Genomic DNA, 19617 nt, shown 5'->3' on the forward strand with positions numbered 1-19617 from the left:
CTCTATGTTAAACATTAACCAATCAGAATGAGTGTCTAAACGTAGTGTTATAACTCTATGTTAAACATTAACCAATCAGAATGAGTGTCTAAACGTAATGTTATAACTCTATGTTAAACATTAACCAATCAGAATGAGTTTCTAAACGTAATGTTATAACTCTATCTGAAACATTAACCAATCAGAATGAGTGTCTAAACGTAATGTTATAACTCTATGTTAAACATTAACCAATCAGAATGAGTGTCTAAACGTAATGTTATAACTCTATGTTAAACATTAACCAATCAGAATGAGTGTCTAAACGTAATGTTATAACTCTATGTTAAACATTAACCAATCAGAATCAGTGTCTAAACGTAATGTTAAAACTCTATGTTAAACATTAACCAATCAGAATCAGTGTCTAAACGTAATGTTATAACTCTATGTTAAACATTAACCAATCAGAATGATAAGAAACAAAAAAACACTTTGAAATTTGACATTTTGGATGAACGTGGATGAACGTCTAATTGTTGTCTGGTCTCAGACGATCCTGCAGGTGAAGAATCCGGATGTGGAGGTCCTGGGCTGGCGTGGTAACACGTGGTCTGCGGTGGTGAAGCCGGTTGGACGTACTGTCAAAGAGACTGCTTCTCTATGTACATAGACATGAATCACTGGTCACTTAACAATGTTAACATTTTGTTTTACCCACATCATATGTATATCCTGTATTCTAGTCAAGCACATCCTATTCAACTATTGATGTACATACACTATTCTATCCATGTATTCTACAGATATGCTATATATTCTATCCATGTATTCTACAGATATACTATATATTATATCCATGTATTCTACAGATATACTATATATTATATCCATGTATTCTTCAGATATACTATATATTCTATCCATGTATTCTACAGATATACTATATATTATATCCATGTATTCTTCAGATATACTATATATTCTATCCATGTATACTTCAGATATACTATATATTCTATCCATGTATTCTTCAGATATACTATATATTCTATCCATGTATTCTTCAGATATACTATATATTCTATCCATGTATTCTTCAGATATACTATATCCATGTATTCCACAGATATACTATATATTCTATCCATGTATTCTACAGATATACTATATATTATATCCATGTATTCTTCAGATATACTATATCCATGTATTCCACAGATATACTATATATTCTATCCATGTATTCTACAGATATACTATATATTCTATCCATGTATTCTTCAGATATACTATATCCATGTATTCCACAGATATACTATATATTCTATCCATGTATTCTTCAGATATACTATATATTCTATCCATGTATTCTTCAGATATACTATATCCATGTATTCCACAGATATACTATATATTCTATCCATGTATTCCACAGATATACTATATATTCTATCCATGTATTCTTCAGATATACTATATCCATGTATTCCACAGATATACTATATATTCTATCCATGTATTCTACAGATATACTATATATTCTATCCATGTATTCTTCAGATATACTATGTATGTTATCCATGTATTCTACAGGTTTACTATATATTCTATCCATGTATTCTTCAGATATACTATATATTCTATCCATGTATTCTTCAGATATACTATATATTCTATCCATGTATTCTTCAGATATACTACATATTCTATCCAAATACTTTCCACGTTCCATAATAATAATTAAACACCCTATAGACACACCCTATATACACACCCTATACAAACACCCTCAATACACACACCGCCCCTCTCGTCACTTATCTGATTGCGGATGTTCTTTTTGATAAATGTTATTCCATATTCAAGTGACCCTTGACACTGAGCTGTCATGTCATCTGTCATGTTAGGCTTACTGGTCTCAGACAGCATATTGTGCTGTTACATGTTACAGAGGGCTTGAGAGGCTGCATACTAAACCGTTTTTCAGAGTCCCAAAACGTGTACGTGTCCAGCAGTGTTCTAGAATATAGTACCGTTGGCTTTCAGACTTCTGTATTCTCAGCGTGGCTCAAGGCAGTGTTCTAGAATATAGTTCCGTTGGCTTTCAGACTTCTGTATTCTCAGCGTGGCTCAAGGCAGTGTTCTAGAATATAGTTCCGTTGGCTTTCAGACTTCTGTATTCTCAGCATGGCTCAAGGCAGTGTTCTAGAATATAGTTGTGTTGGCTTTCAGACTTCTGTATTCTGAGCGTGGCTCAAGGCAGTGTTCTAGAATATAGTACCGTTGGCTTTTCAGACTTCTGTATTCTCAGTGTGGCTCAAGGCAGTGTTCTAGAATATAGTACCGTTGGCTTCCAGACTTCTGTATTCTCAGTGTGGCTCAAGGCAGTGTTCTAGAATATAGTTATGTTGGCTTTCAGACTTCTGTATTCTCAGTGTGGCTCAAGGCAGTGTTCTAGAATATAGTACCGTTGGCTTCCAGACTTCTGTATTCTCAGCGTGGCTCAAGGCAGTAATCTAGAATATAGTTATGTTGGCTTTCAGACTTCTGTATTCTCAGCGTGGCTCAAGGCAGTAATCTAGAATATAGTTATGTTGGCTTTCAGACTTCTGTATTCTCAGCGTGGCTCAAGGCAGTAATCTAGAATATAGTTATGTTGGCTTTCAGACTTCTGTATTCTCAGCGTGGCTCAAGGCAGTAATCTAGAATATAGTTATGTTGGCTTTCAGACTTCTGTATTCTCAGTGTGGCTCAAGGCAGTGTTCTAGAATATAGTTATGTTGGCTTTCAGACTTCTGTATTCTCAGTGTGGCTCAAGGCAGTAATCTAGAATATAGTTATGTTGGCTTTCAGACTTCTGTATTCTCAGTGTGGCTCAAGGCAGTAATCTAGAATATAGTTATGTTGGCTTTCAGACTTCTGTATTCTCAGTGTGGCTCAAGGCAGTAATCTAGAATATAGTTATGTTGGCTTTCAGACTTCTGTATTCTCAGCGTGGCTCAAGGCAGTGTTCTAGAATATAGTTATGTTGGCTTTCAGACTTCTGTATTCTCAGCGTGGCTCAAGCAGTTTCTCCAACCGTCACCTTATTCAAAAGAATAGGAGACACGTTCGCAGAGAGGTGTTGGTTAGGGACTTTGGGCAGGTGCACTGTTGGGCTGTGTGTCCCCTGTGGATGGTGGCTTTGGACTCTGTTACAGAGAGTCCTGAGAGACCTCAAACTAAGAGATCAGACAAGATGCTGTTACAGAGGGTCCTGAGAGACCTCATACTAAGAGATCAGACAGGATACTGTTACAGAGAGTCCTGAGAGACCTCATACTAAGAGATCAGACAGGATACTGTTACAGATGGTCCTGAGAGACCTCATACTAAGAGATCAGACAGGATACTGTTACAGAGGGTCCTGAGAGACCTCATACTAAGAGTTCAGACAGGATACTGTTACAGATGGTCCTGAGAGACCTCACACTAAGAGATCAGACAGGATACTGTTACAGAGGGTCCTGAGAGACCTCATACTAAGAGATCAGACAGGATACTGTTACAGAGGGTCCTGAGAGACCTCATACTAAGAGATCAGACAGGATACTTTTACAGATGGTCCTGAGAGGCTGCATACTAACACTGACCAGCAGAGGGAGACAGTGTGAAACACTCTGTGTGTCCTCCTGTAACCCCCTCTTACTCTATCTCTTATCCCTCTCTTTCCCCGTTTACCCTCTCTCTCTTTTCCCTGTCTTCACCTCTTTCTCTCTCCCTCTCTCTCCTGTGTACTCTTCTCTCTCCCTTGTATCCTCTCCCTTCTCTCACTCCCCCTCTCTACATCCTCTTTCTCTTAATTTCTCCCCGTCCAATCCTTCCCCTCTCTCTCTCCTATGTTCCCCCTCAATCTCTCCTCTGTTCCCCCTCAATCTCTCCTCTGTTCCCTCTCTCTCTCCTCTGTTCCCTCTCTCTCTCCTCTGTTCCCTCTCTCTCTCTGTTCCCCCTCTCGCTCTCCTCTTTTCCCTATCTCTCTCCTCTATTCCCCCTTCTCTCCCCTCTGTTCCCTCTCTCTCCCCTCTGTTCCCTCTCTCTCCCCTCTGTTCCCTCTCTCTCCCCTCTGTTCCCTCTCTCTCCCCTCTGTTCCCTCTCTCTCCCCTCTGTTCTCTCTCTCTCTCATCTGTTCCCTCTGTCTCATCTGTTCCCTCTGTCTCATCTGTTCCCTCTGTCTCATCTGTTCCCTCTGTCTCAGCTGTTCCCTCTCGCTCTCCTCTTTTCCCTATCTCTCTCCTCTATTCCCCCGTTCTCTCCCCTCTGTTCCCTCTGTCTCATCTGTTCCCTCTGTCTCATCTGTTCCCTCTGTCTCTGTTGTGTTCAATCTCTCTCTCCTCTGTTCCCTCTCTCTTTCTCCTCTGTTCCTTCTCTCTCTCTCCTCTGATCCCTCTCTCTTCTCTGTTCCCTCTCTCCTCTGTTCCCTCTCTCCTCTGTTCCCTCTCTCTCTCTCCTCTGTTCCCTCTCTCTCTCCTCTGTTCTCTCTCTCTCTCCTCTGTTCTCTCTCTCTCTCTCTCCTCTGTTCCCTCTCTCTCTCTCCTCTGTTCCCTCTCTCTCTCCCCTCTGTTCCCTCTCTCTCTCCCCTCTGTTCCCTCTCTCTCTCTCCTCTGTTCCCTCTCTCTCTCCTCTGTTCCCTCTCTCTCTCTCCTCTGTTCCCTCTCTCTCTCCCCTCTGTTCCCTCTCTCTCTCTCCTCTGTTCCCTCTCTCTCTCCTCTGTTCCCTCTCTCTCTCTCCTCTGTTCCCTCTCTGTCTCTCCTCTGTTCCCTCTCTCTCTCTCCTCTGTTCCCTCTCTCTCTCTCCTCTGTTCCCTCTCTCTCTCCTCTGTTCCCTCTTTCTCTCTCCTCTGCACCGTCTCTCTCTACTCTGTTCCCTCTCTCCTCTGTTCCCTCCCTCTCTCTCCTCTGTTCGCTCTCTCTCTCCTCTGTTCCCTCTCTCTCTCCTCTGTTCCCTCCCTCTCTCTCCTCTGTTTCCCCTCTCTCTCTCCTCTGTTCCCCCTCTCTCTCTCTCCTCTGCACCGTCTCTCTCTAATCTGTTCCCTCTCTCTCCTTATCCTCAGTGGTCTCCAGTCTATAGCCCTAACACACACACACACACACACACACACACACACACACACACACACACACACACACACACACACACACACACACACACACACACACACACACACACACACACACACACACACACAGAGAGATATCATTGTAAACCGATAACCCACATGGTGGTGAGCTGAGAGAGATCACCTCCTCTGTATTAGAGATGGAAACAGCCAGTACCATTAAGAAGATACACAGACACACACGCTGGTTCATCATATTTATCTGTTGGTTAATGGTCAGCATTGAGAGTGTTCAGAATGTTATCTAAAGTACCAGAGGGTGAGGCCTTTGTCTGGCCGTGTGTGTGTGTGTGTGTGTGTGTGTGTGTGTGTGTGTGTGTGTGTGTGTGTGTGTGTGTGTGTGTGTGTGTGTGTGTGTCTGTGTGTCTGTGTGTCTGTGTGTGTTAGGGCTATCTGTGTGTTTTCATTTAGAAAAGATAGAACCTCAAACTCCATTTGAATCTTATTCCCTGGTAGATTGTTTTACAGTATTCTGCTGTTACCATGTTACCATGTCCTGGTATCATCTGTCATCCCACTATAACCATGTTACCATGTCCTGGTATGGTCTAACATCCCACTATAACCATGTTACCATGTCCTGGTATGGTCTGTCATCCCACTATAACCATGTTACCATGTCCTGGTATAATCTGTCATCCCACTATAACCATGTTACCATGTCCTGGTATAATCTGTCATCCCACTATAACCATGTTACCATGTCCTGGTATAATCTGTCATCCCACTATAACCATGTTACCATGTCCTGGTATGGTCTGTCATCCCACTATAACCATGTTACCATGTCCTGGTATAATCTGTCATCCCACTATAACCATGTTACCATGTCCTGGTATAATCTGTCATCCCACTATAACCATGTTACCATGTCCTGGTATGGTCTGTCATCCCACTATAACCATGTTACCATGTCCTGGTATGGCCTGTCACCCCACTATAACCATGTTACCATGTCCTGGTATAATCTGTCATCCCACTATAACCATGTTACCATGTCCTGGTATAATCTGTCATCCCACTATAACCATGTTACCATGTCCTGGTATAATCTGTCATCCCACTATAACCATGTTACCATGTCCTGGTATAATCTGTCATCCCACTATAACCATGTTACCATGTCCTGGTATAATCTGTCATCCCACTATAACCATGTTACCATGTCCTGGTATAATCTGTCATCCCACTATAACCATGTTACCATGTCCTGGTATAATCTGTCATCCCACTATAACCATGTTACCATGTCCTGGTATAATCTGTCATCCCACTATAACCATGTTACCATGTCCTGGTATAATCTGTCATCCCACTATAACCATGTTACCATGTCCTGGTATGGTCTGTCATCCCACTATAACTATGTTACCATGTCCTGGTATAATCTGTCATCCCACTATAACCATGTTACCATGTCCTGGTATGGTCTGTCATCCCACTATAACCATGTTACCATGTCCTGGTATGGTCTGTCATCCCACTATAACCATGTTACCATGTCCTGGTATGGTCTGTCACCCCACTATAACCATGTTACCATGTCCTGGTACGGTCTGTCATCCCACTATAACCATGTTACCATGTCCTGGTATGGTCTGTCATCCCACTATAACCATGTTACCATGTTCTGGTATGGTCTGTCATCCCACTATAACCATGTTACCATGTCCTGGAATCATCGGTCATCCCACTATAACCATGTTACCATGTCCTGGTATGGTCTGTCATCCCACTATAACCATGTTACCATGTCCTGGTATGGTCTGTCACCCCACTATAACCATGTTACCATGTCCTGGTACGGTCTGTCATCCCACTATAACCATGTTACCATGTCCTGGTATGGTCTGTCATCCCACTATAACCATGTTACCATGTCCTGGAATCATCTGTCATCCCACTATAACCATGTTACCATGTCCTGGTATGGTCTGTCATCCTACTATAACCATGTTACCATGTCCTGGTATGGTCTATCATCCCACTATAACCATGTTACCATGTCCTGGTATGGTCTGTCACCCCACTATAACCATGTTACCATGTCCTGGTATGGTCTAACATCCCACTATAACCATGTTACCATGTCCTGGTATGGTCTGTCATCCCACTATAACCATGTTACCATGTCCTGGTATAATCTGTCATCCCACTATAACCATGTTACCATGTCCTGGTATGGTCTGTCATCCCACTATAACCATGTTACCATGTCCTGGTATGGTCTAACATCCCACTATAACCATGTTACCATGTCCTGGTATGGTCTATCATCCCACTATAACCATGTTACCATGTCCTGGTATGGTCTGTCATCCTACTATAAGCATGTTAACATGTCCTGGTAGTTTTTGTATTGTCTAGGGTTTGTATTGTCTAGGGTTTTTGTAAGTCTAGGGTATGTAGGTCTAGGTGATGTGTAGGTTTATGGTGGCCTGATATGGTTCCCATTAAGAGGCAGCTGTTTATCGTTGTCTCTGATTGGGGATCATATTTAGGTAGCCATTTTCCCTTTTGTATTCGTGGGTTCTTGTCTATGTGTAGTTGCCTGTCAGCACTCATTTGTATAGCTTCACGGTTAGTTTTGTTATTTTGGTTAGTTTTGTTCAGTGTTCATTCTTATAATAAAGAAGAATGTAAGCACACCACGCATACCCTTGGTCTCCTCCTTCCAACGGCCGTGACAGAAGAACCCACCATAAAAGGACCAAGCAGCGTGTTAAGGAGGAATGGACCTGGGAGGAGATTTTGGACAAAGCAGGACCCTGGACGCAGGCTGGGGAGTATCGCCTTCCGAAGGAGGAAATAGAGGCAGCAAAAGCATAACGAGGATATTACGAGGAGAAATAGCAACGAGGTAGGCCACAGAAACCCCAAGAAGTTTTTTTTGGGGGGGCACATAGAGCCAGTCAGCGAGTCGGATGAGGAGTTCAACGCAAGATTCCGGAGAGAGGTGCTAGCATGGAGAGCACTGCAGAGCGGGCGTGCTGGGGACGCAGTGTTACGCAGTGATGCGCACGGTGTCTCCAGTTCGCATTCATAGTGCGCTCTATTCCAACTCTTCGCACTTGCCGGGCTCAAGTGAGCATCCAGCCCGGCCGCATTGTGCCAACTATACGCTCTAGATCTCCAGTGTGCTTCCACAGTCCAGTACGTCCTGTGCCTCCTCTCCGGACTCGCCCTGAGGTGCGTGTCCTCAGCCCGGTACCTCCAGTTCCGGCACCACGCATCAGGCCTCCAGTGCGCTTCCACAGTCCAGTACGGCCTGTGCCTCTTCCCTGCACTCGCCCTAAGGTGCGTGTCCTCAGCCCGGTACCACCAGTTCCGACACCACGCATCAGGCCTCCAGTGCGCTTCCACAGTCCAGTACGCCCTGTGCCTCTTCCCCGCACATTGCCCTGAGGTGCGTTTCCTCAGCCCGGTACCACCAGTTCCAGCACCACGCATCAGGCTTCCATTGCGCTTCCACAGACCAGAGCTTCCGGCGACAGTACCCAGTCCAGAGCTTCTGACGACAGTACCCAGTCCAGAGCTTCCGGTGACAGTACCAAGTCCAGAGCTTCCGGCGACAGTACCCAGTCCAGAGCTTCCGGCGACGTTTCACAGTCCGGAACCTCCAACGACGTTTCACAGTCCGGAACCTCCAACAATGTTTCACAGTCCGGAACCTCCAACGACAGGCCACAGTCCGGAACCTCCAACAACGGGCCACAGTCCGGAACCTCCAACGACGGGCCACAGTCCGGAACCTCCAACGACGGGCCACAGTCCGGAACCTCCAACGACGGGCCACAGTCCGGAACCTCCTATGACGGGCCACAGTTCGGAACCTCCTATGACGGGCCACAGTTCGAAACCTCCTATGACGGGCCACAGTCCGTGAACCTCCAACGATGGGCCACAGTCCGGAACCTCCAACGACGGGCCACAGTCCGGAACCTCCAACGGCGGGCCACAATCCGGAATATACAGCGACGGTTCCCAGTCCGGGGTTTCCAGCGGCGATCCCCAGTCCGGAGCCTCCGGCGATGATCCGCAGTCCAGAGCCTCCGGCGATGATCCACGGTCCGGTTCTACAAAGGCGGAGGGATCAGCGTAAGGAGGGGGGGCTGCGTCTAGAACCTGAGCCACCACCGAGGGTAGATGCCAACCCGGACCCTCCCCTAAAGGTTCAGGTTTGCGGCCGGGAGTCCGCTTTTGGGGGGGGTTACTGTCACGCTCTGACCTTATATATTTATGTTTTCTTTATATTTTGGTTAGGTCAGGGTGTGACGAGGGTGGGTACGCTAGTTTTTGTATTGTCTAGGGGTTTGTATTGTCTAGGGTTTTTGTAAGTCTAGGGTATGTAGGTCTAGGTGATGTGTAGGTTTATGGTGGCCTGATATGGTTCCCAATCAGAGGCAGCTGTTTATCGTTGTCTCTGATTGGGGATCATATTTAGGTAGCCATTTCCCTTTTCTGTTTGTGGGTTCTTGTCTATGTGTAGTTACCTGTCAGCACTCATTTGTATAGCTTCACGGTTAGTTTTGTTATTTTGGTTAGTTTGTTCAGTGTTCATTCTTATAATAAAGAAGAATGTACGCACCCACACGCATACCCTTGGTCTCCTCCTTCCAACGGCTGTGACACTGATTCTGTACATATTCAAAGCTTTCCTTAAGTTTGGGTCAGTCACAGTGGTCAGGTATTCTGTCACTGTATACGAGCATTCTAGTGTGACGACCCTCCCACTCTGTCTGCCGTATTCTCTCTTTGTTCTTGTTTCCTTATTAGGATGCCGGTGGGCGGAGTTGGGAGGGTCGTCAGCTACATAGGAAACACCTGGGCCCGGTGTCTCCCAGGATAAATACACCACTTCCCCATTCATGGGGGAGACTCTCTCCATGCAGACACCTTATAGATTTGGTTGTGGCTTTTTGGTTGTTTGCTTTAGCACGTTTCAACACACCGCATTATCACATTCATGCAAAACACTCACTTACACTACTGATTACACACACCATTGTTAATTGCATTTAGGTTACCTTAGTTAATAAATATATTTTGTTACTCCTTATCTCCACGTTGTCTCCCTTTTGTTACGGGCTTTGAGCCGGTTCGTGACAATAGTTTGCTCTGTTTTTTTGTAAATTCTTTCCAGTGTGTCAAGTAATTATCTCTGTAGGTGATGGCTTTGTTATGGAAGGTTAGGGAATCGCTTCCTTTTAGGTGGTTGTGGAATTGAACGTCTCTTTTCTGAATTGTGATAATTAGCGGGTATCGGTGCCCGCATTCTGCTCCTCATGCATTATTTGGTGTTTAACGTTGTAAATGCAGTCTCCATTTGGTGTTTGTCCCATTTTGTGAATTCTTGGTCGGTGAGCGGACCCCAGACCTCACAACCATAAAGGGCAATGGGTTCTATAACTGATTCAGGTATTTTTAGCCAGATCCTAATTGGTATGTTTAATTTTATGCTCCTTTTGATGGCATAGAAGGCCCTTCTTGCCTTGTCTCTCAGATTGTTCACAGCTTTGTGGAAGTTACCTGTGGCGCTGATGTTTAGGCCAAGGTATGTACAGTTTTTGTGGGTGCTCTATGGCAACAGTGTCTAGATGGAATTTGTATTTGCGGTCCTGGCCACTGGACATTTTTTGGAACACCATTATTTTAGTCTTACTAAGATTTACTGTCAGGACCCAGGTCTCAGTGCGGCGAGAGGGATAGGGCACATTAGTCACCCGTAGAGGCGACAGCAGGGGTAACGACCAACACTCTGTCTGTGTCTGTGTGTGTGTTTGTGTGCACCACAGGAGCTTGGTGAGGGGAGGACGCCTCACAATAATGTCCGAAACGGAACAAATTAAATGGCATTGAACACCTGGAAACCATGGAAACCATGTGTTTGATGTATTTGATACATTCCACTAGTTCCACTTCAGCCATTAACACAAGTCCATCCTCCCCAATTAAGGTGCCACCAACCCCCTGTGATGTGCAGTGTCTGTGTGTCTGTGTGTGTCTGTGTGTGTCTGTGTGTCTATTTGAGTCTGTGTGTCTATGTGTGTCTGTGTGTGTCTATGTGTGTATATGTGTGTCAGTGTGTGTAAGTGTGTGTCAGTGTGTGTCTGTGTGTCTGTGTGTGTCAGTGTGTGCCTGTGTGTCTGTGTGTGTAAGTGTGTGTCAGTGTGTGTCAGTGTGTCAGTGTATGTCTGTGTGTCTGTGTGTATATGTGTGTCAGTGTGTATCTGTGTGTCAGTGTGTCCGTGTGTACCTGTGTGTCAGTGTGTGGCTGTGTGTCAGTGTGTATCTGTGTGTCAGTGTGTCAGTGTGTATCTGTGTGTCAGTGTGTACCTGTGTGTCAGTGTGTATCTGTGTGTCAGTGTGTATCTGTGTGTCAGTGTGTATCTGTGTGTCAGTGTGTATCTGTGTGTCAGTGTGTATCTGTGTGTATCTGTGTGTCAGTGTGTGTCTGTGCGTCAGTGTGTATCTGTGTGTATCTGTGTGTGTCTGTGAGTATCTGTGTGTCAGTGTGTATCTGTGTGTCAGTGTGCATCTGTGTGTCAGTGTGTGAGTGTGTCAGTGTGTATCTGTGTGTCAGTGTGTATCTGTGTGTATCTGTGTGTGTCTGTGAGTATCTGTGTGTCAGTGTGTATCTGTGTGTCAGTGTGCATCTGTGTGTCAGTGTGTGAGTGTGTCAGTTTGTATCTGTGTGTCAGTGTGTGTCTGTGAGTATCTGTGTGTCAGTGTTTATCTCCTATCAGCTGTTACCATCTAATAGGGAGATGTCTTCCAGAACTAATTTCCCTCTGACAATAAAACAGATATGTTAAAGAGTATTATAGTGCATTGGGCCTTTTGACTAAAGAAATTCAAATGTTGTAGTCTTTGACCAATGGCTCGTTTTAATGAGGATATGTAGTTGTCCTCAAAGTTATTAGGAACAATCTTCTTATAATTTAATTATAACTGAGACACAAATTAGTGTGTTCATCCTTTCTGTCTCCTGGAGATGATTAGTAATGTTTTGGCACAGAGATAAATGATATACATTTTTTTATATGAAAAGGGTTATAATCGATTGGGATGAGCGCCTCAAGGTCTATCAGTGTCTGGACTGATGGAATATTTATGACAGAGAAAGGACAGGCGATTTGAAGTCACAGAATGTCATCACAAAAATATTTTCCTAAGAGGGTTTTTTATCAAGACGTTTTATGTTAGACACACAGACACGCACACACACAGACACGCACACACACAGACACGCACACACACAGACACGCACACACACAGACACGCACACACACAGACACGCACACACACAGACACGCACACACACAGACACGCACACACACAGACACGCACACACACAGACACGCACACACACAGACACGCACACACACAGACACGCACACACACAGACACGCACACACACAGACACGCACACACACAGACACGCACACACACAGACACGCACACACACAGACACGCACACACACAGACACGCACACACACAGACACGCACACACACAGGCAGGCACGTACGTACACACTCAACTTCACAAGGACTCAGACCGAGTAAACTTATTATGGAATATCTCAAGGACTCCGCAGCCGCAGCAAATGGACATTATCACACATTCAGTTTTAGATTTGTGTGTATTGTTGTGAATTGTTAGATATTACTGCACTGTTGGAGCTAGAAACACAAGCATTTCTCTACACCCGCAATAACATCTGCTAAATATGTGTATGTGACCAATAACATCTGCTAAATATGTGTATGTGACCAATAACATCTGCTAAATATGTGTATGTGACCAATAACATCTGATAAATATGTGTATGTGACCAATAACATCTGATAAATATGTGTATGTGACAAATAACATCTGATAAATATGTGTATGTGACCAATAACATCTGCTAAATATGTGACCAATAACATCTGCTAAATATGTGTATGTGACCAATAACATCTGCTAAATATGTGACCAATAACATCTGATAAATATGTGTATGTGACCAATAACATCTGATAAATATGTTTATGTGACCAATAACACCTGCTAAATATGTGACCGATAACATCTGCTAAATATGTGACCAGTAACATCTATTAAATATGTGTGTGTGACCAATAACATCTGCTAAATATGTGTATGTGACCAATAACATCTGCTAAATATGTGTATGTGACCAATAACATCTGCTAAATATGTGTATGTGACCAATACAATCTGCTAAATATGTGGATGTGACCAATAACATCTGCTAAATATGTGTATGTGACCAATACAATCTGGTAAATATGTGTATGTGACCAATAACATCTGTTATATATGTGTATGTGACCAATACCATCTGGTAAATATGTGTATGTGACCAACAACATCTGGTAAATATGTGACCAATAACATCTGCTAAATATGTGTATTCGACCAATAACATCTGCTAAATATGTGTATGTGACCAGTAACATCTGGTAAATATGTGTATTCGACCAATAACATCTGTTAAATATGTGTATGTGACCACTAACATCTGCTAAATATGTGTATGTGACCAATAACATCTGCTAAATATGTGTATGTGACCAATAACATCTGATAAATATGTGTATGTGACCAATAACATCTACTAAATATGTGACCAATAACATTTGCTAAATATGTGACCAATAACATCTGCTAAATATGTGACCAATAACATCTGCTAAATATGTGTATGTGACCAATAACATCTGATAAATATGTGTATGTGACCAATAACATTTGCTAAATATGTGACCAATAACATTTGCTAAATATGTGACCAATAACATCTGCTAAATATGTGTATGTGACCAATAACATCTGATAAATATGTGTATGTGACCAATAACATTTGCTAAATATGTGACCAATAACATTTGCTAAATATGTGACCAATAACATCTGCTAAATATGTGACCAATAACATCTGCTAAATATGTGTATGTGACCAATAACATCTGCTAAATATGTGTATGTGACCAATAACATCTGCTAAATATGTGTATTTGACCAATAACATCTGCTAAATATGTGTATGTGACCAATAACATCTGCTAAATATGTGTATTTGACCAATAACATCTGCTAAATATGTGTATGTGACCAATAACATCTGCTAAATATGTGTATGTGACCAATAACATCTGCTAAATATGTGTATGTGACCAATACCATTTGATTTGATATGAAAGGACTCCAGGTAACTCACGTGCGTGCCCAGTGTAGGTGTTTCATTGAAAGGACGACGGTGGATGAATGGAGGTGTTGAGGGATGAAGAACAGAGAGATGAATGGAGGTGTAGAGGGATGAAGAACAGAGAGATGAATGGAGGTGTAGAGGGATGAAGAACAGAGAGATGAATGGAGGTGTAGAGGGATGAAGAACAGAGAGATGAATGGAGGTGTAGAGGGATGAAGAACGGAGAGATGAATGGAGGTGTAGAGGGATGAAGAACAGAGAGATGAATGGAGGTGTAGAGGGATGAAGAACAGAGAGATGAATGGAGGTGTAGAGGGATGAAGAACAGAGAGATGAATGGAGGTGTAGAGGGATGAAGAACAGAGAGATGAATGGAGGTGTAGAGGGATGAAGAACAGAGAGATGAATGGAGGTGTAGAGGGATGAAGAACAGAGAGATGAATGGAGGTGTAGAGGGATGAAGAACAGAGAGATGAATGATGTTTGGTGTCTCTGTATCGTCGACTCTGACAGTGTAGAGTGATGAATGATGTTTGGTGTCTCTGTATCGTCGACTCTGACAGTGTAGAGGGATGAAGGTTGTTTGGTGTCTCTGTATCGTTGACTCTGACAGTGTAGAGTGTATGTGACCCTGAACGTTGTTTCTGGAGCGAGAAGTACACTCAGCTCTCAACACTCACGTTGGTTTTTCCCCGTTTTCGTCATACGCTGATTGTTGTCTTTATAGAATGTCTTTATAGAAACTAGTTTATTTATTTATATTATAATGTGTTGGCGTCAGAGAGAGAGAGAGAGAGAGAGAGAGGAACGAGATAGAGAGGAAAGAGAGAGGGGAGGGAGAGAGAGAGAGAGAGAGAGAGAGAGAGAGAGAGAGAGAGAGAGAGAGAGAGAGGAGAGAGAGAAGAGGAGAGAGAGAAGATAAGAATAAGAGAGGGAGACGTGACAGAGAGAAAGAAAGAGAGAGAGAAAAAAGAGAATGTGAAAGAAGGAAGTAGAGAGGAAAGAAAGAGAGGTGTTGATTGACACAAGCAGTCAGACCTTGTTATATATCAGGCGTTGACAGAAAGCATGGGGTGCATCCTAAATGGCAGCCTCTTCCCCATAGAGAGTACTACTAGTGCCCTAAAGAGGGAACATTGTGTGATTAAGCATCCACCCATATGTCTTTGATTTAGTGTAGCTTGTAGGGCAGCTGATTTTCACCACAGTTCTAATGAATAGAGTCCCATCAGAGAGGAGTGTGCGTAAGTGTGTGTGTGTAAGTGTGTGTGTGCCTGTTGTGTGTCTCTGTGTGTGTGTGTGTGTGTGTAGTGTGGTCCTGTCGTCATGAAAAAGCAAACTGCCCACGTCAGACACATATCTCCGGTTGTGGAAGCGAAGACAGCCGACACTTTAGTCAGAGTTGCTGAGTAGCCCTATACCTCGGCCGTCAGTTTCTCACCTGTTTCTGGTCCAGCGTCTTTCTGATGTCTTCAAGAGAACCATATTTCATAGCTCCTCACCAGGCGATGAGTGAAGACTGAGCTTCAGAACTGAAGAGCACTGCTCACCACGACCAATAGGGGGAGACAGAGTATCAATAATCAGACAGACCTTGGAGACAAGTCAGCAAGATCCATTATGTTCACCCCCCCCCACACTCACAGAGAAAGTGACAGTTATTATTTATTAGTATTTTAATTTAAAAAACAATCTACAAAATACAGACCCGTACATGTACAGTCGCACAGGGCTGGGTTCTACAATCTCATTTCCATTCCTAGAGATTGTGTGTGTGTGTGTGTGCGCGTGTACAAGGGGTGGTTCCCCAATACCATTCTTTAATAATGGCCTATCAAATACAGTCAAACAATTAACTGAAACACACTCACACAATCTCACCGTAGTATTTATGAATGAATCCTCTCTCATTCACACAGAGACATACGTGTCTGTTAATAATAATCAGTCACTCATTCATAATGACCAGTCTCCCAAACACACACAGTACCATGCTACCCCCTGGAGGCTACAGAGGAAAAGGCATCCTGACTCACTGTGAGTGTCCCCCCCCCCCCCCCCCCCCGCCCCACAAACGGCCCTATTACGTACAGAGAACTGCCTGAAGTTACCTGTAGGGTTTGTCTGTTTGTCTTAGATGAGTGTGCTTATGTGTGTGTTTGAGGGCACCTGTGTGTGTGTGTGTATTTAATAAAGTGCCTTAAAGTCAGCAGTTTCATCCAGGCCCCAGTAAACAGTATCTCTCTCTAACTCACAGTATCTCTAAATTATCTCCTATAGGGCCCTATGGGGCCTGGTCAAAGGTAGTGTACAACCTATTCACTATACGTCTCTTATCTCTGTCCAGTTATATCTCATGGTCACATTGCCCTTGGTGGGAATTTCTACTGTTGTCCCTAACCACAGATCTAGGATCAGATCACCTAGCCCCAACAATAACTTTAACTGGTAGGGGGATACAACTAATGTCTGACCCAGAATCAGTGCCTAGGGGGCAACTTCTTCTGTTTAGTACCTTTGTCTGTAAGCATGCGATGGCTTTATAGCCATGGTGTTATGGCATTATAACCTGTTATGCATCATCCCTTATAGGCAGGAATAGCACCCTATGTCACCCAATGCCACTCCCAAATGTCTCTGAGTTGGTGACGTGAGATTCATAAGATTCTAGTTATAGCACTGATCTCCCGTTATAGTAATAAGCATCCCTTATGAACAGGAACAGCACTGACCTGTTATAGTAATAAGCATCCCTTATGAACAGGAATAGCACTGACCTGTCACAGTACATGACCATTTGAGTCATTTAGTGACGCTCTTATCCAGAGGCATTATGGTTAAGTGTCTTCCTCGAGGGCACAACACCAGATGTATTACCTCGTCAGCTCGGGGATTCCACACGGCAACCTTTCGGGTTACTGGCCCGACGCTCTGAACCGCGAGGCTACCTGCCGCTGTTACAGTGTTATGAACAGGAAGAGGGCCCTTTGTCACGGTCACCCCCCGATGTGACAGTATCTGAGATGGTTCCAGTTAGAAGGACAATGTTGTAGCGATCTACATTCACACCAGTAATACATTATACTAATACACACTACTATCACTAGTACACGGCTAGTAATACATTATACTAATACACACTACTATCACTAGTACAGTGCTAGTAATACATACTACTATCACTAGTACACTGCATACTAGTATAACTAGTACACCCCTAGTAATACATTATACTAATACACACTACTATCACTAGTACACGGCTAGTAATACATTATACTAATACACACTACTATCACTAGTACAGTGCTAGTGATACATTATAGTAATACATACTACTATCACTAGTACAGTGCTAGTAATACATACTACTATCACTAGTACACTGCATACTAGTATAACTAGTACACCCCTAGTAATACATTATAGTAATACATACTACTATCACTAGTACAGTGCTAGTAATACATTATAGTAATACATACTACTATCACTAGTACAGTGCTAGTGATACATTATAGTAATACATACTACTACCACTAGTACACCGCTAGTAATACATACTACTATAACTAGTACACTGCTAGTAATACATACTACAACTAGTACACTGCTAGTAATACATGAGGACTGGTGTGGTGTGGAATGGAACTGATTTGGGTGATACATGATGATGATGATGGTGGTGGAAGGCTACAGTATAAACACATTAACACTGTCTAGGAAGTGAACTCAGGTGACACTATGTTCCCTACGTAGTGCACTACTTCTGACCAGAGGAGCTACATGTTAAGTGCACTACAGATTAAGAGTCATAAGTAATGCACTACATAGTGAATAGTGTATGATTTGAGGCGCAGGCCCCATTGAGAATGGCACTATTGATGATGACAGACGCATGAAGATGATGTCACAGCAGGGTTTGACTGGCGTTGCTATGACAACTCTTCCTGTGGACAAGGCTGTGATGGTGCAGGTGTAGGCAATTCCTTCGGAGTCTTTTCCCCGGGTGATTGGTTGATTTCCAGAGCAGGTGAAAGAGGGCCGGGTAGGATAGCATAGCAGGCATTCCATCCCTACATCTCCCTCTCTGTGTGATTGGACAGCGCAGGGCCATGGGGTGGGGGGGGCACCGTGGCAGTGAAAGGGGATTGGTTGACGTTGGCAGGGGGTTAGAGGGTAAAGGTCGTAGGTCATGGAGCGTGCTCAGGAGATGACGACGATGCCGAAGTTGTTCTTGAGCTGCTCGAGGAAGATGAAGGTGAGCACCGTGTGAGGGATCAGACGGATCCCTGCAGGAACAAGACCCTGCAACGCCATTGGACAGTTAGTTAGCATTCGGACACGTCATTGGACAGTCAGTCAAGACCTAGTCAACATTGTTACATGTGATTGAACATTGGGCACTTAGTCAAGACCCTGACACGGGATTGGACAGTTGGTCTACATGCTGACGTGATTGGACAGTAGGTTAAAACCTTGCAATGCAATTGGGTAGTTAATTAACTTTCTTGCAACTGCATTGGACAGTTAGTCAAGACCTTTACACAGGGATGGACAGTTGATTACAACCTTGCAATCCCATTGGACAGGCTTGGACCATATGTTAAGGCCCTGACACTGGATGGGACAGTCAGCCAATACCCTTCCATCTGATTTGGTAAATGACTCAAGACCCAGATGTGTAAATGGCCAGAGAATAACTTTACCCAGGATTCACCTTAGCCTTCATATATATGTTAAGGTAAGACCCAGCCTTCATATATACGTTAAGGTAAGACCCAGCCTTCATATATATGTTAAGGTAAGACCCAGCCTTCATATATACGTTAAGGTAAGACCCATCCTTCATATATACGTTAAGGTAAGACCCAGCCTTCATATATACGTTAAGGTAAGACCCATCCTTTATATATATGTTAAGGTAAGACCCATCCTTCATATATACGTTAAGGTAAGACCCATCCTTCATATATATGTTAAGGTAAGACCCATCCTTCATATATATGTTAAGGTAAGACCCAGCCTTCATATATATGTTAAGGTAAGACCCAGCCTTCATATATATGTTAAGGTAAGACCCATCCTTCATATATATGTTAAGGTAAGACCCAGCCTTCATATATATGTTAAGGTAAGACCCAGCCTTCATATATATGTTAAGGTAAGACCCAGCCTTCATATATATGTTAAGGTAAGACCCAGCCTTCATATATATGTTAAGGTAAGACCCATCCTTCATATATATGTTAAGGTAAGAC

General features: G+C 43.4%; 1 protein-coding gene across 1 annotated transcript in view; it reads right to left on the bottom strand.

Annotated features, from left to right (window-relative positions):
* Nucleotides 1–17161: 17161 nt before the first annotated feature.
* Nucleotides 17162–19617, bottom strand: part of LOC129839429 (mitochondrial dicarboxylate carrier-like) — a 21206-nt gene continuing 18750 nt past the window's right edge. The window contains exon 11 of the mRNA XM_055906883.1: nt 17162–18664. Within this exon, the coding sequence (XP_055762858.1) occupies nt 18563–18664 (102 nt within the window). The 3' untranslated portion in view covers nt 17162–18562. The remainder of the gene's footprint in view (nt 18665–19617) is intronic.

The sequence above is a fragment of the Salvelinus fontinalis genome, chromosome 40, assembly GCF_029448725.1.
Source record: "Salvelinus fontinalis isolate EN_2023a chromosome 40, ASM2944872v1, whole genome shotgun sequence".
In the NCBI taxonomy this organism is placed as follows: domain Eukaryota; kingdom Metazoa; phylum Chordata; class Actinopteri; order Salmoniformes; family Salmonidae; genus Salvelinus; species Salvelinus fontinalis.